The 18,844-nt window shown below is 42.5% G+C and overlaps 1 protein-coding gene across 1 annotated transcript; it reads right to left on the reverse strand.

Moving 5' to 3' along the window:
* Window positions 1-790: 790 nt before the first annotated feature.
* On the reverse strand, window positions 791-15,571 carry LOC108875120 (uncharacterized). Its single transcript, XM_018663794.2, has 4 exons — window positions 15,560-15,571; window positions 13,671-15,333; window positions 7,291-8,226; window positions 791-1,241 (listed from the first exon to the last, which is right to left on the reverse strand). The coding sequence occupies exons 1-4, from the start codon at window positions 15,569-15,571 to the stop codon at window positions 1,006-1,008; spliced, it is 2,847 nt and encodes a 948-aa protein (XP_018519310.1). The 3' UTR covers window positions 791-1,005.
* Between the last annotated feature and the right edge of the window lie 3,273 nt (window positions 15,572-18,844).

Below are 18,844 nucleotides of genomic sequence, written 5' to 3' on the forward strand. Positions count from 1 at the left end.
CTGACAGCTCCGTCAATAGCCCCAGGATGGCCGCCCTGATTGACAGCTAGCAGGTGGCGCATGAATGGAGTTGTCAGGCCTGACTGTCAGTCAAAGTCACATCGCTGTGGCTACATGGCCCCGGCTGAACAGGCACACAGCTGCCCAGGGTGATCTCTGGGTGTACAGGCAGACTATTGGCACAGGAGGCTGAGGAAGCTCAGATCATGCTAAAATTACCATACATGGCAGTCGCAGCATACAATAGCGGTGTTGATTGGGCCTATTTTACACTAGTGGGCAGATCTGGTATATACACACATGGGTGGTTCCACTCAATTTCAAAAAAAGTAGAAAAAAGGAATTTGAATGTACTATCAATGAATCTCTGCAGTTTTTCCATTTCCTTGGTTCCCCTTAATTGAGCATTGTTCCAGCACGAGGGCATGAAGCATAGGAGTTAATGGGCAATAATTATATGTGAGAGAGGCTTTCTCCCTGGAGTGGAATCTAGAACAAATGGAAGCTCCGATGTGCAACATTCTACTTCATTACATCTGCTGCGATTAAAGCCTGAACATCTGGCACCATATCCTGACAGATAGACAAGACTTCTGGACTGGAAGGGAAATCGAGCGATATTTACAAAAATGTAACACAGGGTATTTACTGGATGAAAGAACAAGTGCTTTGGGCGAGCACGGTACATTCTCCCTATCAGACAAGTGTTGAACTGATAGATGCATGTAAACACAAGTAATCGTTTGGACTCTTTTGACAAAATGAACGGCACTAAATACTCCTGCTACACTTTCACATCACAATGGACTTTATTATTATAGGCAGCTTCTTTTGCTACAGATAAATACGTACTGTGGCTCTTCAAGTAAACACTGGAATGTACATCAAGGTTGGTTAACTTCTTTTTTTTTGTTTGTTTTTAACAATCTCAATCATCCTAACCCCTTCGAGGTGAAGCTAAAACAATAATCATAACTGTCTGTATCTGCTGTTGCCATGACAACATCAAGTCCCACAGAGTGATGTCATGCCAATCTGGTCTCTCCCTGACGCACGGTCGTCTCCCGTGATGCCCGGAGGCAATCTGGAGGGCCTCTGGGGCGTGTGTGACCGTCGGAGGCGGCGGTCAGGGTAGAGGCTGTTGTCAAAGGGCTTGCGGTGGACGCAGAGGACGTGGGTCTTCAGGTTGCCCTTCTGGGAGGCGCTGTAGGGGCAGTATCGGCACTGGAACGGCTTCCGAGCTGGAAAAACATAGAAGGCAGATTGAGAAAACAGACTTAAAACAGGTACAGTTTATCCCTCATCAGGGTCTGAAATGACCACCTGATGAATGCCAAATGTGTTAATATCAATAAGAATCAACTTCCATTGGTTGATTTTTAAGATGGTAACATTTCATACTATGCTGTGTACCTGCTCTCAAACTTTGTCCCAGCTGACCGCAGCAAGCCAAACCAATCAAAACCAATACCTCTGGCTCTAGACAAATCTTCACAGAATGTTTCACACAGAAGGGGTTTCTGTTCAGGAAACAGTTTTGTGAAAATGAGCTGAATGAGATTGATTTCTGTGAAAAATGCATGTTTATAATTCTGGATATTAAATAAAATTCTTGGCAGGTCGTTTTCCCAGTATTTTAGACCAGATGTTGGCAGGTGAGAAGTTACATTTAGACACAGAGCTTTTGAAATGCCAGAGAACAAAAAAAATCACACTCATACATTTACAGTTTACAAGTTTCAGTGGGGTTCAAAGCTTTCAAAAAGCTTTCCATCAGTTATAATGTATTAAAGTCAATGTGGTTTAGTAGAAAAACGTAAATAAATAAATAAAAGAAATAGTCTAAACTGTCACAATGATTTGGTCACATAACAATTTGCACTTTCTAACACCCCAACTTTACCAAAACACTGTGACACTTCACGGGCTGACAAGTTTTTATAAAAAGGGCAGCAAGTTCTAATTCATTGTAACACATTTCCTGCTCGCAACACAAACACAGACACACACACACACACATATAAACACACACACAAGTGTTGAGTTGAGGAATGACAGACGTCTGCAGCTGGGAGGCAAGGCATGCCAAAACTTCCTGTCTGTCCCCCTCTTTAGCGCCCGCAACATAACTCCACTACAAATAATGTGAACCTACGTGGCACGGTACTCGGTGTACCTTTGAGATACAAACAACAAAGCATTGCGCTAATAGCTTCCAGAAGTTTATCTGACCTCAATAAAAATCATTATGACACCAAAGCCTGAAGGTGTTGCTAAGATCAAAACAAAAACGGTGCTGGATGACTCATTTACCTTTCTACCTAGACAGCCATGTGTCCTTGTTCACTGTTGTGCTATTTTTGAGATGTTACCTCATATAATGACTTTCTCTTTTCCCCCCTGTCTAACACTTCAATGTGTTTTTCTGTGATTCATGGTTACAGTAAACCATTATGTGCTGATGTCATTTGACATCACTTCCCAAAAACTGAGGGCTGTCTCAGCCTTTTCACCCCACCCTCGCCTCTTCCTCTCTATCATGCTCCTCATCAGAGCCGAGACAGCTGCACGCAGCTGAACACTCGCTTTCACATCTACATAAAAAAGGTGTTTTTTGGGGGAAAAGTGGGAAAACTCACAGAAGGTGTGAGCAATAAAAGGTAATGCTCCATCTGTTGGTGTATAATAACCTGATGGCCGTAAAGGACACACACACATACACACACACACGCACATTCACACACTAGTCAGAGAGAGGATAAGGCCTGACACAGCTGAATATCATCAGGATGGCAAAGAGGGGTTTGTACGTGTGTCTGTGAGTGAGCGTGTGTGTATGAGAGAGAGAGAGTTGGAGAGAGTAGTATATTGAGAGAGGGAGGGAGGGGGAGCTGTCTGGGAGGAACAATAGTAAAAGAAAAGCTTTGTCAAAATTCAGGTACAGAACAGTTTGTGGCGCGTGTTAAACTCCACCTGTCTCACCTCAACGTCCCCCAGCCTCAATCAATAGAAGTGGAAAAACAGGAAATGGGGCTGGGCAGCAAAAAATAAATGTCTCTGATTCTGTGCATTTCTTAAGCTCACTTGTTGAAAGTTTTAAGCTGCTTTTTTGCCCATTAAGAACTAGAACTGTCATCCCACTACCACACATTTCACACATCCACTTGATAAACCAAACAGATTTCCCTCAGTCTTGTTAAAATCTTGTAAATGCTTTCAAATGACATGAGCAATGCCGTGGCCTATTACACTTTCATGAAATCAGTTAATAATAAGCCAAAAGGTCTCGTGTCTACATCAGTCGCTTGTTGCCCTGCTTGACTCCCCCTCTCTGACGCTATCGCCTTCCTTTTGCTCCCTCCTCCTCATCTTCCTGGGTCTGCTGTTCTTTCTTCCCTCCCACCAGAGGAGAGGGGAGGTCCAAGAGAGGGCAACCTCCAAATAAGTTCCATTAATCACAGACAAGAGTCTAATGTAACTAATATTTTACAATTAGAGGAGACAGCAGTGGGCTCAGAGCCATCCATCTCTTCGCCACATGATCCTCCATTCATAGGCTGCTCTAGCCACAGCCTCAGACCAGCAACACACACTCACACAAACACACACACATGCATATACATACATGCACTCTTATACATATATACATGCACGGACACGCAAAGGATGGACAGGAAATGAGAGGGGCTGCACTGTGTGGAGCTGAGAGAAAGGGTGAATATGTGCCAATAGTAAAAGAAAAACAACATTTTCTTAGTTTGTACATCATTTCCTTTGGTTGTGATAACATTGTGCTCATCAAAGTAATTGCTGAGGTCTGGGAACACGGCAACATCAGTGCAACCAAACCAAACAGGATGTAAATGAGCTAACGGTTTAGCCAGGCAATCTAAACCTCTTTATCTAGAAGTAAAACTGAAAGTGAGCACACCTGAAATAATCATAATAATCTCACATTACACAGAGAAATTGTGTGCACACAACTATAGCGAGTATGCTAGGTCAAAGATGAACCAGGATCTCTGTCTACAGTTTAAACTGTGATGAATGCATACAGTGGACAGTCTGGGGTGTAACTGTACTATTCACCTTCAGCACTGTCTTTCAAACAACTTTGGCCAACCTTGGATTTTGTTTAAAAGCTGTATGATCATTTGAGCCCTTGCCTCTTTTTTTAGAAAAGTCAATGCACCTACCAAGAAATAGTTGAGCACATGACACCCTGAAAAACTACAACTTACTGCTCTTACATTTTGGTGTTTGTACAAAATAAAATAAAAAAAAAACAAGGTATAACATGTTAATTTGTGAGCTTCAGAGGTGCTGGTAAATGGATTTTATTGCCTTTGGACAGAGCCAGGGTAGTTGTTTCCTGCCGCTTCCTGTATTTGTGCTAAGCTAAGCTAACCATCTCCTAGCTATAGCTTCATATTTTATGAACAGGTATGTGTGTGGTATCAATCTTCTCACCTAATTCTCAGAAAGACCAATAATCTTTTTCAAAATGTCAAAGAGTTCCTTGAAGGACAAGGTTGTGGTAGGGCTGGAATCTTGGCATTTGTAGTCTTTTTGAAAATTATTTTACATATTCTCCAGTCAGATATTTATTGATTGAAATAATAACAATGCCATTTCTAGATTGTATTTCATCAATACAAAGTTGTACAGCTTGTGTTTAGACAACTTTTAACATTTGAGAGCTTTAGCTTCTTTTGTTTGATGGAAAAGTATTTTCAATCATAAAACCTGCTTATACTTCTCAAAGTAAGGCAAGAAAAACATATTGTGTTGGTACTGAAACTCAATTATCATCAGCGTTAGTATCAAAACATTTCAAAGGATACCTTGTCCTAATACTAGGTGATCATTTGTGTGAGGCTGGACACATATATGTTTGCATGTGCATGCGTGTATTCCCATGTGTGTGTGTGCTGTGAGAATGTGCTGTGTGTCAAAGGCTGACATAATGACCATGATGACAGTGGCGGGGCCGACGGGGGCCAGAGGAGCTGAATGGTGACGGATGACACAGGCCTGAGCTCTGATGGCACACAGACAGTGAGTGATGACTGCACATCCTTCCCAGTGCTCCACCCTTCATTATCTCTATGGGGAGAAGCACGGCACAAAGGCAGGCCGCGCTGCCCTCTCGCTGCCCTCAAACGACATCTGCTCATGGAGACAGCCGCACTACCGCTCCTCTTTCACCTCGCTGTCGCTCCATCTATCTCCATCTATGGTGATCTTTCTCGCTCCTTTTCTCTCTCCTTTTCTCTGGCTCTCTGTCACCCTCTCCGCGGAGGGTATACAGAGGTCAGACAATGAGATAATGACTCACCCCTTTCAACCTTTCAAATCAGGGCCTTTTCTTTCTCTCTGTCCTCCATGTTCTTTCATTCTTAATCCTTTCTTTATCGATCTTCTCATATTCACTTGTTCTCATGCATCTGAGTGGCCTGATCTGATGCCACAGTAGAGACAGCTAGTTTAGTTTACTGGTAAACTGCTTAGATAGTAAGTTACAATACTCAAAACCTCAAGGCCTTCGCGGTACTACATGACCGTAATCTCAAAAATAGTTGTCCTAATTGTGCCTGTGAAATATGAACGCATGCCATAATACCTGGTGAGGAAATATTTTCAAGCCTGCAGCATCTTAACTGTTAGAGTGGTGAATGTTGCCATCTAGTGGTTGAGTCCAAGCAGTGCAGAGACAAGAGTTTCTGTTTAAAACACAAGGGAGGGCTCAGTGAGACTAATGAGCATGCAGACAGGTTCAACCAGAGGTCACCATCTGGCCAATTACCACTGCTGGCACATTGGAGCCGACCTGAACTGTCATCACAAACACATCACTCCATGTCCAAACTGCCCAGCAATATGTCACCATGCCACTCGACGTGCCATACAGTATGGAGAGGATGGGGGCAACAGGAGACAGCCCCATGACAAAGCCACCTGGTCAGCACTGCAGACAGGACAGGCTGCCGGGCCACCTGCTTAGCTCAGTTTTAGAGGACACTCAGTGGACTCTCAATGTCAGTTACCCATCTCAATGTCCAGCTTGACTGACAGGTGTTTATTGTGTCTTTGACATCTACTTCCTCAGGGAGAGAAAAAAAATACTGCGGATCAATCTGCAGCAAACAAAAGGCAAGAGATGCTTGAAATAGCTCAACAACACACTGGTCAGATTGCTGAAATACACAAGCAATAGTTACAGTAAAGTACGCTGTATTATAAAACATGAGGTTTACTAAAAAGGCAGCTCAAAACTGCCAGCTTTTCCAAATCCTATCTAATTTTTCAATCCAAACAGAATTATATGCAATGAAAGCAAGAAAGAAACATGAACAGTGTGACTGCTATGACAGAAGTTGAAGGGGAGGGGTGCTTTTCGGCATATTATAATAACCATCTGTACAATCAAATACAAAACTACATCTTGCTGTTAGAATCATAAAGAAAGGGAACAGATGTTAATCCCTAATGGAGTTGACAGGCACTTTCCTGTCTTTCACATGAACATATTGAGTTTCTGAATAAGAGGGGGATCAGAGGGAAGGTGTATCATGTTGCACTCATAATACATGCATATCAAAGACCCCAGCTGTTGGATTCCCTCTCCTGAGAGACAGCATTATTAAATCTGCACTCAGCAAGCATATCACACCAGCACAAGAGCTTAAGCCTCTCCATCAGTGGGCTCCACTGGCTTGGGCGATTTGTAACCTATCACACAAGGAGATTATAACATCCTTTAAAGTGTAGGGGTAATCAGTGCCACACACCTGTGTCTTCTTTAACCCTTATTTGAGATCAGAGATAAGGTCTGGCAAGGGAAAAAAAACACTAAAGTGCTGCAAGAATAAGGGAAGTGTGTTGTTCGTAATTGGCATGATTCATTCTCACACTCACACTCACTCCTCACACTTCCACTGTCAGGTGATGAGGGCTGAGATACTGCAAAAGAACTTTTTTTGGATTTCTATAGCAGCCTCCTTGTTGCTGACAATGTCAAGCATTGGTACAAACAAGTCAGTCAGTTATATATAGGTTTAAATGAACTAATTGTAATAGTGTTATATTCCCATCTGCAGAGGTCTGTCACATTCATATGGAGGAGGTACAAAGCATCTTTAAGGAGCTAACAAGGTGGAAAAACAGGAAGGATCAGCCTTTGTCCACTAGGTGGCAATAGATACTTTCAAATCTGGAGACAGCACTGGCTACATCTTGATAACTGTGACAGCTGCATTTAACATATATGACATATAAACTGATGCTCACCTGATGCAACATCTTTCTCGTTATTCCCCCCACCATTCAGACTGGCTTTGTGTGCGCTGGCAGGTGCACTGCTCAGGCTCCCCTGGGATCTAAGGAAGGAGAGCAGGCCGCCCTGGTGCTGGAGTGGATCAGCCTGTCCTGGAGTCAAGTTCTCCAGAGAGGAGATGGGAGATTCAGCCACAGCTCTGCCCCACTGCCCCAGCTTGTCTTGCTTCTTCTCGCCGACACCCTGGAAATCGGCGCTGGCCTGCCCTGGCTCCTCTGGCTCCAGGACATTATTTTTCACCATCTGCCACTTGGCAGCATCGTCATTTTCGTCCTCCATCCCTTGCTCGGATTTCTCAAATTCACCTTCACCATCATGACGAGCAGAGCCTCCTTTCTGTGCATTCATATCTTCTTTTGTTCCCTGCACCAAAAGGTCACACTGATATGCAGGTTTCACATCGAGTTCAGCTGCGGCATTAGAGTAACTTTGTAGCCGGCGGGTAATGGAGGAGGAGAGTCCATTACTAAAAACGCCAGACATCTGTACCAGTGCAGCAGGAGAGATGGCTGAATGAGATGTGACAGACTCTGGCCTGACAGACAAATCTAAGGGCTCATACTGGGACTTCCTGGTTTGAGCAGATAAAGAGCCGTCTACACCTGCGTCTTTGTCAGTGAGGTCGGACTGCTTGTTGACGAGCAGGGGATTTTCACTGTGGTTCTCCAGACCAAGGTAGTGGCCGGCAGCTGGGCTCCAGTCTTCCCTGGATCTGGGTCTGAGCTTAGGGTTGGGGCTGGAGCTGCTGCTGCTGGTGGGCTGCAGTGGAGAAGAAAGATCCCTGCTGTTCTGCCAGTGGGGGAAGTGGTAGCGTTCCAGATGGAAGCCAAGGGAGGCTGTCTGTGCAGTGGTGTAGTCACTGGAGAGTGGACACCTGTAGACTTTCTCACCTAACACAGACAATAACAGCAAAAACATAATACAATTCAAATCAAATTAGGAAACTATGTGTATGTGAGGCACACAGAGTGTTCTGTTCTACAAAAAGTATGTACCAACAACCGTTGTCTAAACATGAAAAATGTTGCAATCCCACACCAGGCTGAGTTGAATGATTTAAGCACTGCCCTGCAGTAAATCAAGCTTGTAATCAGCTTTCAGCTCCAGTGATCCATCATTTTACAGTATGGACGCCACCACCATGTGCAATAAATACACCCAAAGATGTTAACACCAAACAAGATTCTTCCAGAAATAATAAACAGTGAAATTGTAAAGCAACCAGAACAAGGCAGATGTTGCAGACAAAAACCTCATTCCATCAAAACCAGTAAGTGGGTTTCCTAGTCAAAAATAACAAAGTCCAACATGTGAGCAGTTCTGATTAACTGCACCATGTACTGTAGTTGAGTTTATTTTTGCTTCATACTTGAAAAATGGTGTGATAGGAACATAATTCAAAAAGTACAAAGTGTATTATTGTGGAGAATGACAAAGGGTAATTTTTCTCCTATTAGCCAGTGAGTAATATCCATCTGGATACAAGATTTGATCCTGCACGCCATAACTTTTAATTAAAGGTAATTTAAATGTCTTTTTTCCTTCTGTTTACCTACAGTTTAATCCTTATAGCTATCACAGAAACACCCTCCAGGGTTAAACACACTCCCTGTGACCATTTTGAGTTAGTGATTGTCTGAGACCTCAGCCTTGCACTGTCTTTAAACAGCCCAGCTGTTTCGCTGCCATTCCAATTACAGTAAAAGTCATCCGACGCCATTAAGCCACAAATATTGGCAGTTTATTGCCCAACACTCTCCTGGCATTTGAAGGTCAGGTCATACATTATACTGTGTCTTTTAGGGATGCGTCTGGGATAGGGAGATAAACCCACCACCATTAATTTAATTCTATGCATATTGATGCCTTATTGTTCTTCTTTAATGGACTAATATCTGAGTTACAACAGTGATTCATCCCCGCCAGAGAAATATCAATTTCATACACCTCAAGATCTGACCCTGAGGTAATTCACTGAGGTAAATCTAAATCTAATGATCTGTAGTTGTTACTTTACTTTGTTTCCAACTTTAATAGAAAAGCTGCCATTGTGAGCTGAATGGTAGTAAAATGGAGGGCTGTTTTTTACTATTTCAAACGTACAAAATCGTAAAATAACACCCACGTATTAATTAAATAGAGCTGAACCTAATGAAACTGAAAAATCACAGCTGAAATGGCAAATTCATGTCCTTGAAGTAAAGACAGACTGTACTATTTCAGTGTGTGTGTGTGTGTGTATGTGTGTCTACAGTGTGTACAGTATGTTTGATTTAATGTCTGCGTACATTACATGTGCGTGTCGACGTGCGCGGTTGAGCGGGAAAGAGACTTCAACAGTGCCACACCCTTGTCTCCAGTAACAGACAAAAAAATTCAAACAGCTTAATGGAACTCTTTCAGACACGCTATATATCTCAATTATTGTGGGGCTTAAATTACGATGACATTACCGGTCAGCTCCAAATGCAGAAAACACATATATCTGACCTCATCTTTCGGCATTGGACCTTCCTAAACCCATTTGCCAGCCTACATGAGAGCGGTAAAAACAACACAAAGACTGAAGACTCTGCCTTTTTTCTCTTCCTTTGGATGGGTGCCATCTTTGTGATTGCCTGGTTCATGCTAACTTAATCAGTTTAAGATTTACTTACACTGCCGAGGCTCACATTATGTGAGGGGAGTAATTTTAGAGCTTAGATTTATCAAGCAAAACTCCAATTACTGCATCATTACAAACCCCAGCCTCTCTCACCTAACACAGAGCATCTAATGAAGTGATGCGTATGAGTTATCCACCCTTACTAGATGTGCAAGGCGGAGGAAAACGGTAAATAAATAAATAAATGCCTCAAGTGAGCCGTGTCTATGGAAAAAGCATGCAGCTGGGCTTGGACAAGTGATTCATTTCATATGGAAATAGGCTTTAAGATTTACAACCATACATCACCGTCAATGCAATCACGGCCTCACATACTATATGCTTACATAGGCATTTGGCAGTTATATTGTAGATATCAAACTCTATATACAGTGGAGCTTTGGCTCTTTCTATATTTGCAATCAGGCACCTGAAATGCAAAACAGAGATACATGGTGGCTGGTTTGGTTTAAAATGAAACAGAGTGAGAGCGAGAGTCACACACAAGACTGGTGAGAAAAACAGGGGCACCAGATGTTCTTTGATGTTTATAATAGCATATATTATTAATATTAATTAGACCACATAGTCAATGACGCATTTGGGACGTTTCCAAGTCAATTAAGCCAAATGGCATTCAGGAGACGGTGGAACAATATTTCAAGGCAGGTGTTCAGAACTCCCTGGGTAAATCTTTTTATCTGCATGCTAGGAAAACAAGCATTTTGAGCTTAATTTGAGCCTCATATCTGCAATAATAATTAAAAAGAGGATTAAAAGACAGAAGTGAGAGGGAGACGGAAAAGCCAACAGGTAATCAGTTTAGACAAACCAGTCAGACTGACTCTGATCTCTGAACAAGAGCCGAATTTGTGAAGCCCGACACAGGACAGAGTTAGATAAGGACCCCGTTTAGTTAAAAGATGCTTTTACTGTCAGCAATCACAAAGAATAGGCTGATGTAACTGGAACAGCCAAATGAAAGTGATATTCTGAACAGCAGCCTGCTTTATGCATGTATCTGGGTAAACCACTGCTCATATTACCATTCACAGTTGTACAGACGCTTATCATTTCAGGCTCTCTTGGCTTTAATGCTTACAGTAAAAGTAGCGTAAAAAGCAGGGAATAAGGGACAAAACACATGTGGGGACAACATCATTACATGGTGTCTGCTCATTGACCTTGAGGTTAAGAGTATTGAATGGGACTAATTAATAACTGTCAGAGCATTTTATGTTTGGGCATGTTTTTTATTCGGAGCTGGGATCTAACTGGTCCAATGTAGGTCAGAGGCCTGAAGCATGCACCCTTCATTAGTTTATCATTTTAAGAAGAGTCGTTATTCTTAATCTCAGATTATAATTAAAGTCAAAGTGCATTTTCAAATCTGTCCTGATTAGATATTGAGAGAAGTAATTCGTAACACACGCCCTCCATTGAAATCAAAGCGGGATTTCTAATTTAAGATGCTGGGTATTTGTAGTTAAAAATCTAAATCCAGCACTGTATCTAGATGTATCAAGCAAAGAAGCCGTCTCTCACCCTGACAGCCATGACTGTACTATATTTGCTATCCATATTGAGGACATCAATAACTTCATGACCACCATAGGCTGACTATGAATAATGCAGCCAGTAATTCTGGACTAATCAATGTTCCTCAAGCTGAACATCTGGCAGTGGTAATTCTTCCTCAGCATCTCCGCTCTCCTGAATTAGAAAACACTCGCTCTCTCCCTCTCTTTTCTTCCACATCCAACCATCGAGACAGACAGACTTGATCAGTTACAACCCCCCACCTCCGAAAAAACTTATCCCTGTTATTAAACCCTCATCAAGTGGTGCGTGTTCTCCATATGTGTAGGATTTACCTATCTGTCCCGCAGCAGACCTGTGTGTTGAGCCAGGGCCAGCAGCGTGTGATTGTGTTAATTAATCTGTCATTGTGAGCGCAGGGAGCAGCTGCAGAGGTCTCTGGGATATATTGTCAGAGCTAAACAATGCGGTGCTAAGCCCCCAGAGTGAGTCTACCATTACACAGGACTAAGAACAGAGAGGAGAGGAGGAGAGAGGGAGAGAGAGCCTGCCGGATCCATCATTGACTAAAGCAATGACGCCTGACCTTTACAATGAATTAGTTTCCATGCTTAATATTGACTGAAATTAGAGTCTGATACAGAATGTGCCATCCCAGAACTGTGCACACTCAAATCCTCAGCTAGCCAGCTATCATAAATGTTTCTGGAAGTGACACCGTATGGTCTTGAAGATAGGGGAGAAGAGGGAAAGTAAAAACAACAGAGCTTGAATATGTTTCTTAAAGAGCATCCAGAGAGGGATTTGGCCATAAACTGTGAGCATTTACATGTAAATATGCAGATACCAGTATGTGTGTACAATATGGAAACAAAGCATCTAATGAGATTAGACCTGATCCATTTATCTCTGCTATACGGCCATCATTTAAGAGGATGCTGGATCAAATCCCACAAGAGCGCATCGGACTTGATGTACATAACAGCAGTACTTCAACACTGGAAGAAAAATAACCATAGTCGTAATCTATGAAAAAACAGAACAAAAGTTTGGATTTATTTTTCTTCTCTTCTCTTAACAGCACTGTTACAGCAGTAATTTAGGCTCATGATAACATGTTAGCAGGATGCCATGACAAGAAAGGCATTTACCCAGAGAGCCAAATCATCCAAATCACCAGGTGGAACAGAAGACTATCAATAAAAATACCAGGTGGTAGATCAAATCATAAAAATCACTGGGTGGTATATATCAAATCATTAAAAACACCAGATGGCATGCATTAACATCTTGTGCCCCCGTAGGCAAGGGGTGGGGATGTGACGGATATAAAATAGAGGGTACTAATTATCCCTACAATTCAACATGATGCCATTATCTTTAAAAGGAAGACAAAGTCCTCGTGGATGACAGTAATGTCTGTGGTGGTGTTGCTGACCCTGCGCTCCATGCCCACCTACAGTAAGTGGGAAGAAAGATAAGGCCACAGCTGTCACTTAGATTTTTTTTAACAAAAAAAAAAAGAAAACATATAAAAGATAACGATATGCATTAATTTGATCTTTTGTTGTGATATTCTCAGCTGATCTTTAATGCACCAATGACATCTCTTTGTTTCTGTATTTTAGCTAGAGGTTTTTTTGATTCTTATGGTAGAAATAATACGGCAAAAATACAGACAAAAGAGACTCTCCAGAAATTCATTATGTCAGTACCATGAAGTTCAGAGACTTGTGATGGTCACGGCCGCCTATGGGTAAGGACGTGTGCGTAAATGACATGGTTGGAGACTGGCTGGGATCTTTGTTGCATCCCACCTCATGTCCTGTCCTTCTACTTTATACAGTCAAACAAAAGCAAAATGTTTTTGTTTTCTTCAAAATTAAAACTGCAGAGGTTGAGATATCCTGACTTTAGTTCCTAGTGTGAAAAAAATAACTTCATCATCGTCATCAGGGTCTATTACCTGATGACATCATCAGGGTTATTGTAAACTTTGGACCCCCCCATATCTAGACATTATCCAGATGTTTTCACAGGCTGAGTAATACTTCTAGTAAACTAAATTTAATATGTAAAATAATCAGAGTGTGTCTTTAACAAGATCTTAAAATAGCCTTCTAAAAAATGTGCTTTCCATGACTGTATTACCTGTGGCTGGAGAAGAAGATTGTGGTCGATGGTCCAGGGCACTACCGGAGTGGGAGCTTCCCGTCTCTGCAATGATCTCCGTTGGCCCATGATGACTCACGCTGCCTGGGCTACTGGGTCTGCTGATGGCCTTGGTGTCTGGGTCACTGGCACCTGCTTTCCCATCATCTGCAGGGAGACATCTCTCAGGCAGGTAGGAGGAGCATTGCTGTTGGTCTTTAGGGCTGAACATTTGCTGTTGTTCAACAGGCAGCCCTGGTGTCATGATCTGCCAGCCTGGGTAACTACTGTTGCTGTTGAGTGTATCTCTATTGGACATGATTTTCTGCAGATATTCCATGCTAGTGGAGCTCAGCGGTGGGTGGAGATGATTTAAACCCAACAATGAGGAGCTCTCTGCATCTGTCAGAGGGCTTGGGCCAGAGGAAATCATCCTCCCTAACATCTCCCTAACCTTCATGTCAACGCCTGCTGTGGTGAGTATCTGGTTATAATCTGGATGGTCAGCTCTCTCAGCCGTGAGGAACCTGTTGTGAATGCGAGAGATGTACTGCGAGTAGAGGCTGCTGTGATGGTCTTGCGTTAGGTTACTTAGGGAAACAGAGGCTTCATGCTCAGCAGGGAGATTACTCTTAGCAGCGAGCTTATTGAGATGGACCTTCATGTGGTTCTTGAGAAACCAGGGTTCTTTGAAACGACGGCCACAGATTTGACAGCAGTGCTCAAAAGAGTCCTTGTGTTTCCTCATGTGACCCTTCAGAAACCAGGCCTGGCTGAAGGTCTGGCCACACACCTCACAGGGGAATTCACCAGCGGGCTTCCCCTTCTCACCAGGCCCTGTGGCAGGCTTCTGTCCCAAGCCTGTATCTGCTGTAATATGCGTCGTCTCAACGTGACCAATGAGCTCCTCCTCATGTGAGGCAGCAAACTCGCACAGGGTGCATTTATAGGGTTTGTGTAAGATCCTGATGTGCCGCTCAAGCTCCTGCTGCTTCCTGAACTTTCCCTTACAGAACGAACAGCGGAAGCCAGTGGGTTGGGCCTGGAGGGGCTCATCTTGGACGGTAGTCACTTTAGGGGAGGTGGATGCGTGTGGCTGGCTCTCTGCTGCACCAGAGTTAGTTAGGAACTGGTTTTGCGTTGGGACAGTTTGTGACAGCTGGGGATTTTGAAGCTGCGGTAAAGTAGATGTTTGCGGTTGACTGACGTGACCGGCTCGCATCTGCCTGTCTCTTAGTATCGCCCTTTCCTCAAGCTCATGGAGCAACCTGTTTTCCTCTCTAATCCTCCCACGGCCTTTGCCCAGAATGCCTTGCTTGTGAGTACGGAGATGTATCTTCAGATTGCCCTTCTGTGCAGCCCTGTGGTCGCAGTATGGGCACTTGAAGGGCTTCTCGCCAGTGTGAGTGCGCATATGAAGGGAGAGGATGCTGTTAAAGCGGAAACGCTTTCCACACAGTGGGCAGGGATACTTCCTGTTCTTGCGGTTGTCTTCCTGAGCAGAATTTACCTGGGAGACAATGCTTTGATTGGTGACTCTCAGGAACTGGGAAAGCTCTACTCTCCCATTCATACTGCTGAGAATCCTTGCATCCATGATTTGATTGGCCAGAAGCGCCATCTGGCTTCTAATTGGATGGGTGGATGGGGTAATGAAGCTGTCCTTTCAGGGACTGGCTGATGTTACAGTATGGTGGTCAGGAGTGTGTATGTGGGACAGTCTGAAGGTTAGCAGTGAACTGTATGCTGACTGTCTGCACTTATTCAGTTGAAACAGGATGTGGATTCATGCTGAAATGTCTGTTTGTTGTAGCTCAGACCTAAAGAGAAAATAAAAGAAACATTAAGTGAATTCAGGTTTTGCCATAACAAAGAAAGGATTCAAATACATTCATTGCCATCTTGGAAAGCTCAATAAGAGGTGTGTAAAATGTAAAAGTACAGTTAGGTGCTGTCAATTAAGTGTGTAAATCTGTACTTTTGCAACTGCTGTATAATGCCAGTGATGCACCACAAATAGGTCAGGAAATAGAGCAAAGTAGGTTCTGACTCTCCTCATCCTGTGTTAAGTATACCTGTGGTTTTAGATTATTGTTGGAGACTGTGAAAATGCTGATTAAGTCAAACCACATAGGCTTCCTCAACAAATATCTCATCTTTACTAAAGGTGAAAATCTTTGTCTAGATCTCATTTTGTTCTGACACACAATACTAAGGCAGCACAAACATCAAAGACTGTCTGCTGCTATGCACACCCTTCCTTTGCATCTCACAAATAAGGGAAACGCTTTCAAAAAAAGATTAAAGTGAAAGAGTTAAGCTTTTTCAGCAGGTCTATTGCATATTTGAATAAAACCTTTACCAGGATAATTATGTCACAGGAGTACTAAGGAAAATAAACAACTTAATGATGCAAAAATGCAAACTAAAGTTAAAGGAAGAATATCCAAATGGAAAGCTAAACTATGCTTCACTTTTCCCCTGCCCAGCTCCCTTGTTTTCCTTTTTTTCTTCTTTTCTTTCTTTTTTTTTTTTTTTTTTTTTTTTTTTGATTCAGCTGTAGCAGCAAAACAAAGCTTCAAATTCACATCGTGCTACAATGGTAGAGGTCACATAAGCGCGCCCTGCACAGCTCTAGTGCAGCACCAAAGGGCACAGAACAAAGCCTGCACTGTCCACACTGAATTAACACAGGCTTACATCATCCTGGACTGCAACCTCAGTCAGTCATGAAAATGATGTACACAAAACCACACAGATAAAGAGCCAGCAGGCTGGCAGCAGTGGTTGGTCTGAGCAGCGTGTTTGCTTTAAGCTGTAGATCAGAAATCAGTTTAACCATATGGTACCACCCTAATCATATCTGACAGGAGAAAAGTGAGTAAATTATGTTAGAATACAGTAGATCCACTTCATATTTCTTAACCTGGCATTCCTTTGCAGTCAAAACAAATGGGGGGGGCAGAAGATGTTCCCCACCCACTTTCAAGGATTACGGTCATTTGAACTATTATTGCATTTGCCTCTATTAATGTCATTACTGTACTGTAGCCTTGGATGTGTAATGGTGTACAGAGCATCCATTTTGAAGTCTGCATCCAATCAATAATGATTGATCAGGCTCAAGTTCAAATGGCTTTGCCTCTGCAGCATCTTATGTTATAACTTTAACTACTGTGTAACTCTGTGTGTGCATTTCTTTTAATAAGCAGCGCACGTACCTGGCTGTCACATCTAGCCAGCTAAAAGCATGAGTGAGGCAAGTAATGAGAGAGTAACCCAAACTAAACACGACCTTATTCAAAACCAAGACACTGGATTTAATGTAACTAAATGTCTTCCAAATAAAATGTCTGACACTGACTCTGAGCCACCTGCTGCTGCTGCTGCCTAAGGTCTATAGCAACCTCAGTCAGTAATGAAAATGTTGTACACTAAACCTCACAGATAAAGAGCTGGCATGCCTGCAGTCATGGCTGCTGTGAGCAACACGTCTGCTCTGAGCTGAGATCAATGTAAGGATACAGGTCTGACCTAATCATTTCTGACAGGGAGAAAGTGAGCGAATGATATTAGCATACACTAGATCCACTTCATATTTGCTAAAGTGGTATTCCTCTGATTAACTAAGCATAGCAAGGAGGCATAAAACCTTCATCATTCGTGTGTGCGCAGGTTATGCAGGAATTGGTGGAGATGGGGAACGGCACGCAGGGCCATCAGGTGTTTTCTCTGTCAGAGTGGATTAGGCTCTTTTGGTGCAGATTGAGAGAGTGCTTGATTGTTATTGAGCATCGTGTCACAGTAGCGCCTCTTAGGTGTGGCCGCGCGTAGACGAACAAGGAGCAGGTGTGATTTAGCACAGGCAATAAAAGAAAAAATGTGACACATACACATTTAAACCAGCCCTGGGAGCTGTGCATTCTGGATGACTTTAGATCTGACAATATCAAACATTGTTAGATTTATTTTCACTGCAGTCAGGCTAAGGATTCTGTACTTCAGTATTTAATCTACAAGAGGGTGGATGGATAATCTTTTTACTTTGTAGTTGCAACACACTGTCAGCCAGGATGGATGGACAATATTGTAAATCCATAGTTAGGTGACACTGGAATGAAACACATGAATAAAATTTATAGATCAGAACTGCATATTTCATGTGTCTTTTGAACAGCAGTTAAAAAGCATTAATAATTTATGTGGATGGTTGAGCTGAAAACTACTGAGAGTGCAACACAAACAGCTACATGAGAGTGCAACCAACAGTTACAGTAACCTGTCGAATGTAACCTAGAATTAAGATTATCTCATGTGGAGGTGGAAAAAACTAGCGGGTAGTGTGATAACATTAAGCACATATGTGATTAGTGTCTTACAGTAAACTCGACTGACAGTTTTAAACATATTAAGGTTTTTCCTATGTATTATATACTAAGATGATTTAAGAGGGTCAATTTATTATTAAAACAGCTCAACAAAACACTGAAATGCTCTGGAGTACAGATACACAAGAGTTGGAATATTTGATCCGTTTCTTTGTGTTTAAATTTGCGAACTTTGTCTCTAAAGCTTGGAAAAGAAGGGAAGATGGATTATTTAACTAGTATTTATTCTGAGTTCTCTGTCTCTCCTCTTTATTTTTGGATATGCGTACACAGCACTCTGGATTTAGCGTACATGAATTTGTGTTGTCTGCTCCATGCCGGCTCGACATAGTTGTATGCGTGACACAATAATAAAAGTTTCATTCATTTGTACAGCTACAGATGATGATATGACATTCTAATGAAATCAAATTGACATATAATGATATACTGTATAGCTATACCTCATACAGTAGCTGAGGATACAGTGCAATGCTATACATCATTTTTTATGTCTGAGATTCTTTGTAACATGCCTCTGCCTACTTCAAAATCACACATAACAAGAGATCACGACTTTCAAAATTCCTGGAATTCCCTGACTTCCCAGGCTGCAGATAACAATTGTTTTATTCATTATTACAGAGCAGGCTTATGTGCCGACAGTAAAAGCCCCATGCCATGCATTATGCCCCCCGTGTCTCACTCCGCCCACGTGCCCACCCACCAAATCAGCCAGCAAACCATCCCATGGTCTGCCCTGTCAGGGGATGAAGAGCCAGTACAAGCAAGAGGGCAGTGGTAACA

This window comes from Lates calcarifer, linkage group LG10, assembly GCF_001640805.2.
Source record: "Lates calcarifer isolate ASB-BC8 linkage group LG10, TLL_Latcal_v3, whole genome shotgun sequence".
In the NCBI taxonomy this organism is placed as follows: Eukaryota; Metazoa; Chordata; class Actinopteri; family Centropomidae; genus Lates; species Lates calcarifer.

What these genes read in the sequence shown, in the direction of transcription:
- LOC108875120 (XM_018663794.2), bottom strand. An exon ending in ATCTTCTTCTCCAGCCACAG is followed by an intron (nt 8,227 to 13,670) that starts GTAATACAGTCA and finishes TGTCTGTGTTAG; the next exon opens with GTGAGAAAGTCTACAGGTGT. An exon ending in CGAGAAAGATGTTGCATCAG is followed by an intron (nt 1,242 to 7,290) that starts GTGAGCATCAGT and finishes ATGTTTTTCCAG; the next exon opens with CTCGGAAGCCGTTCCAGTGC.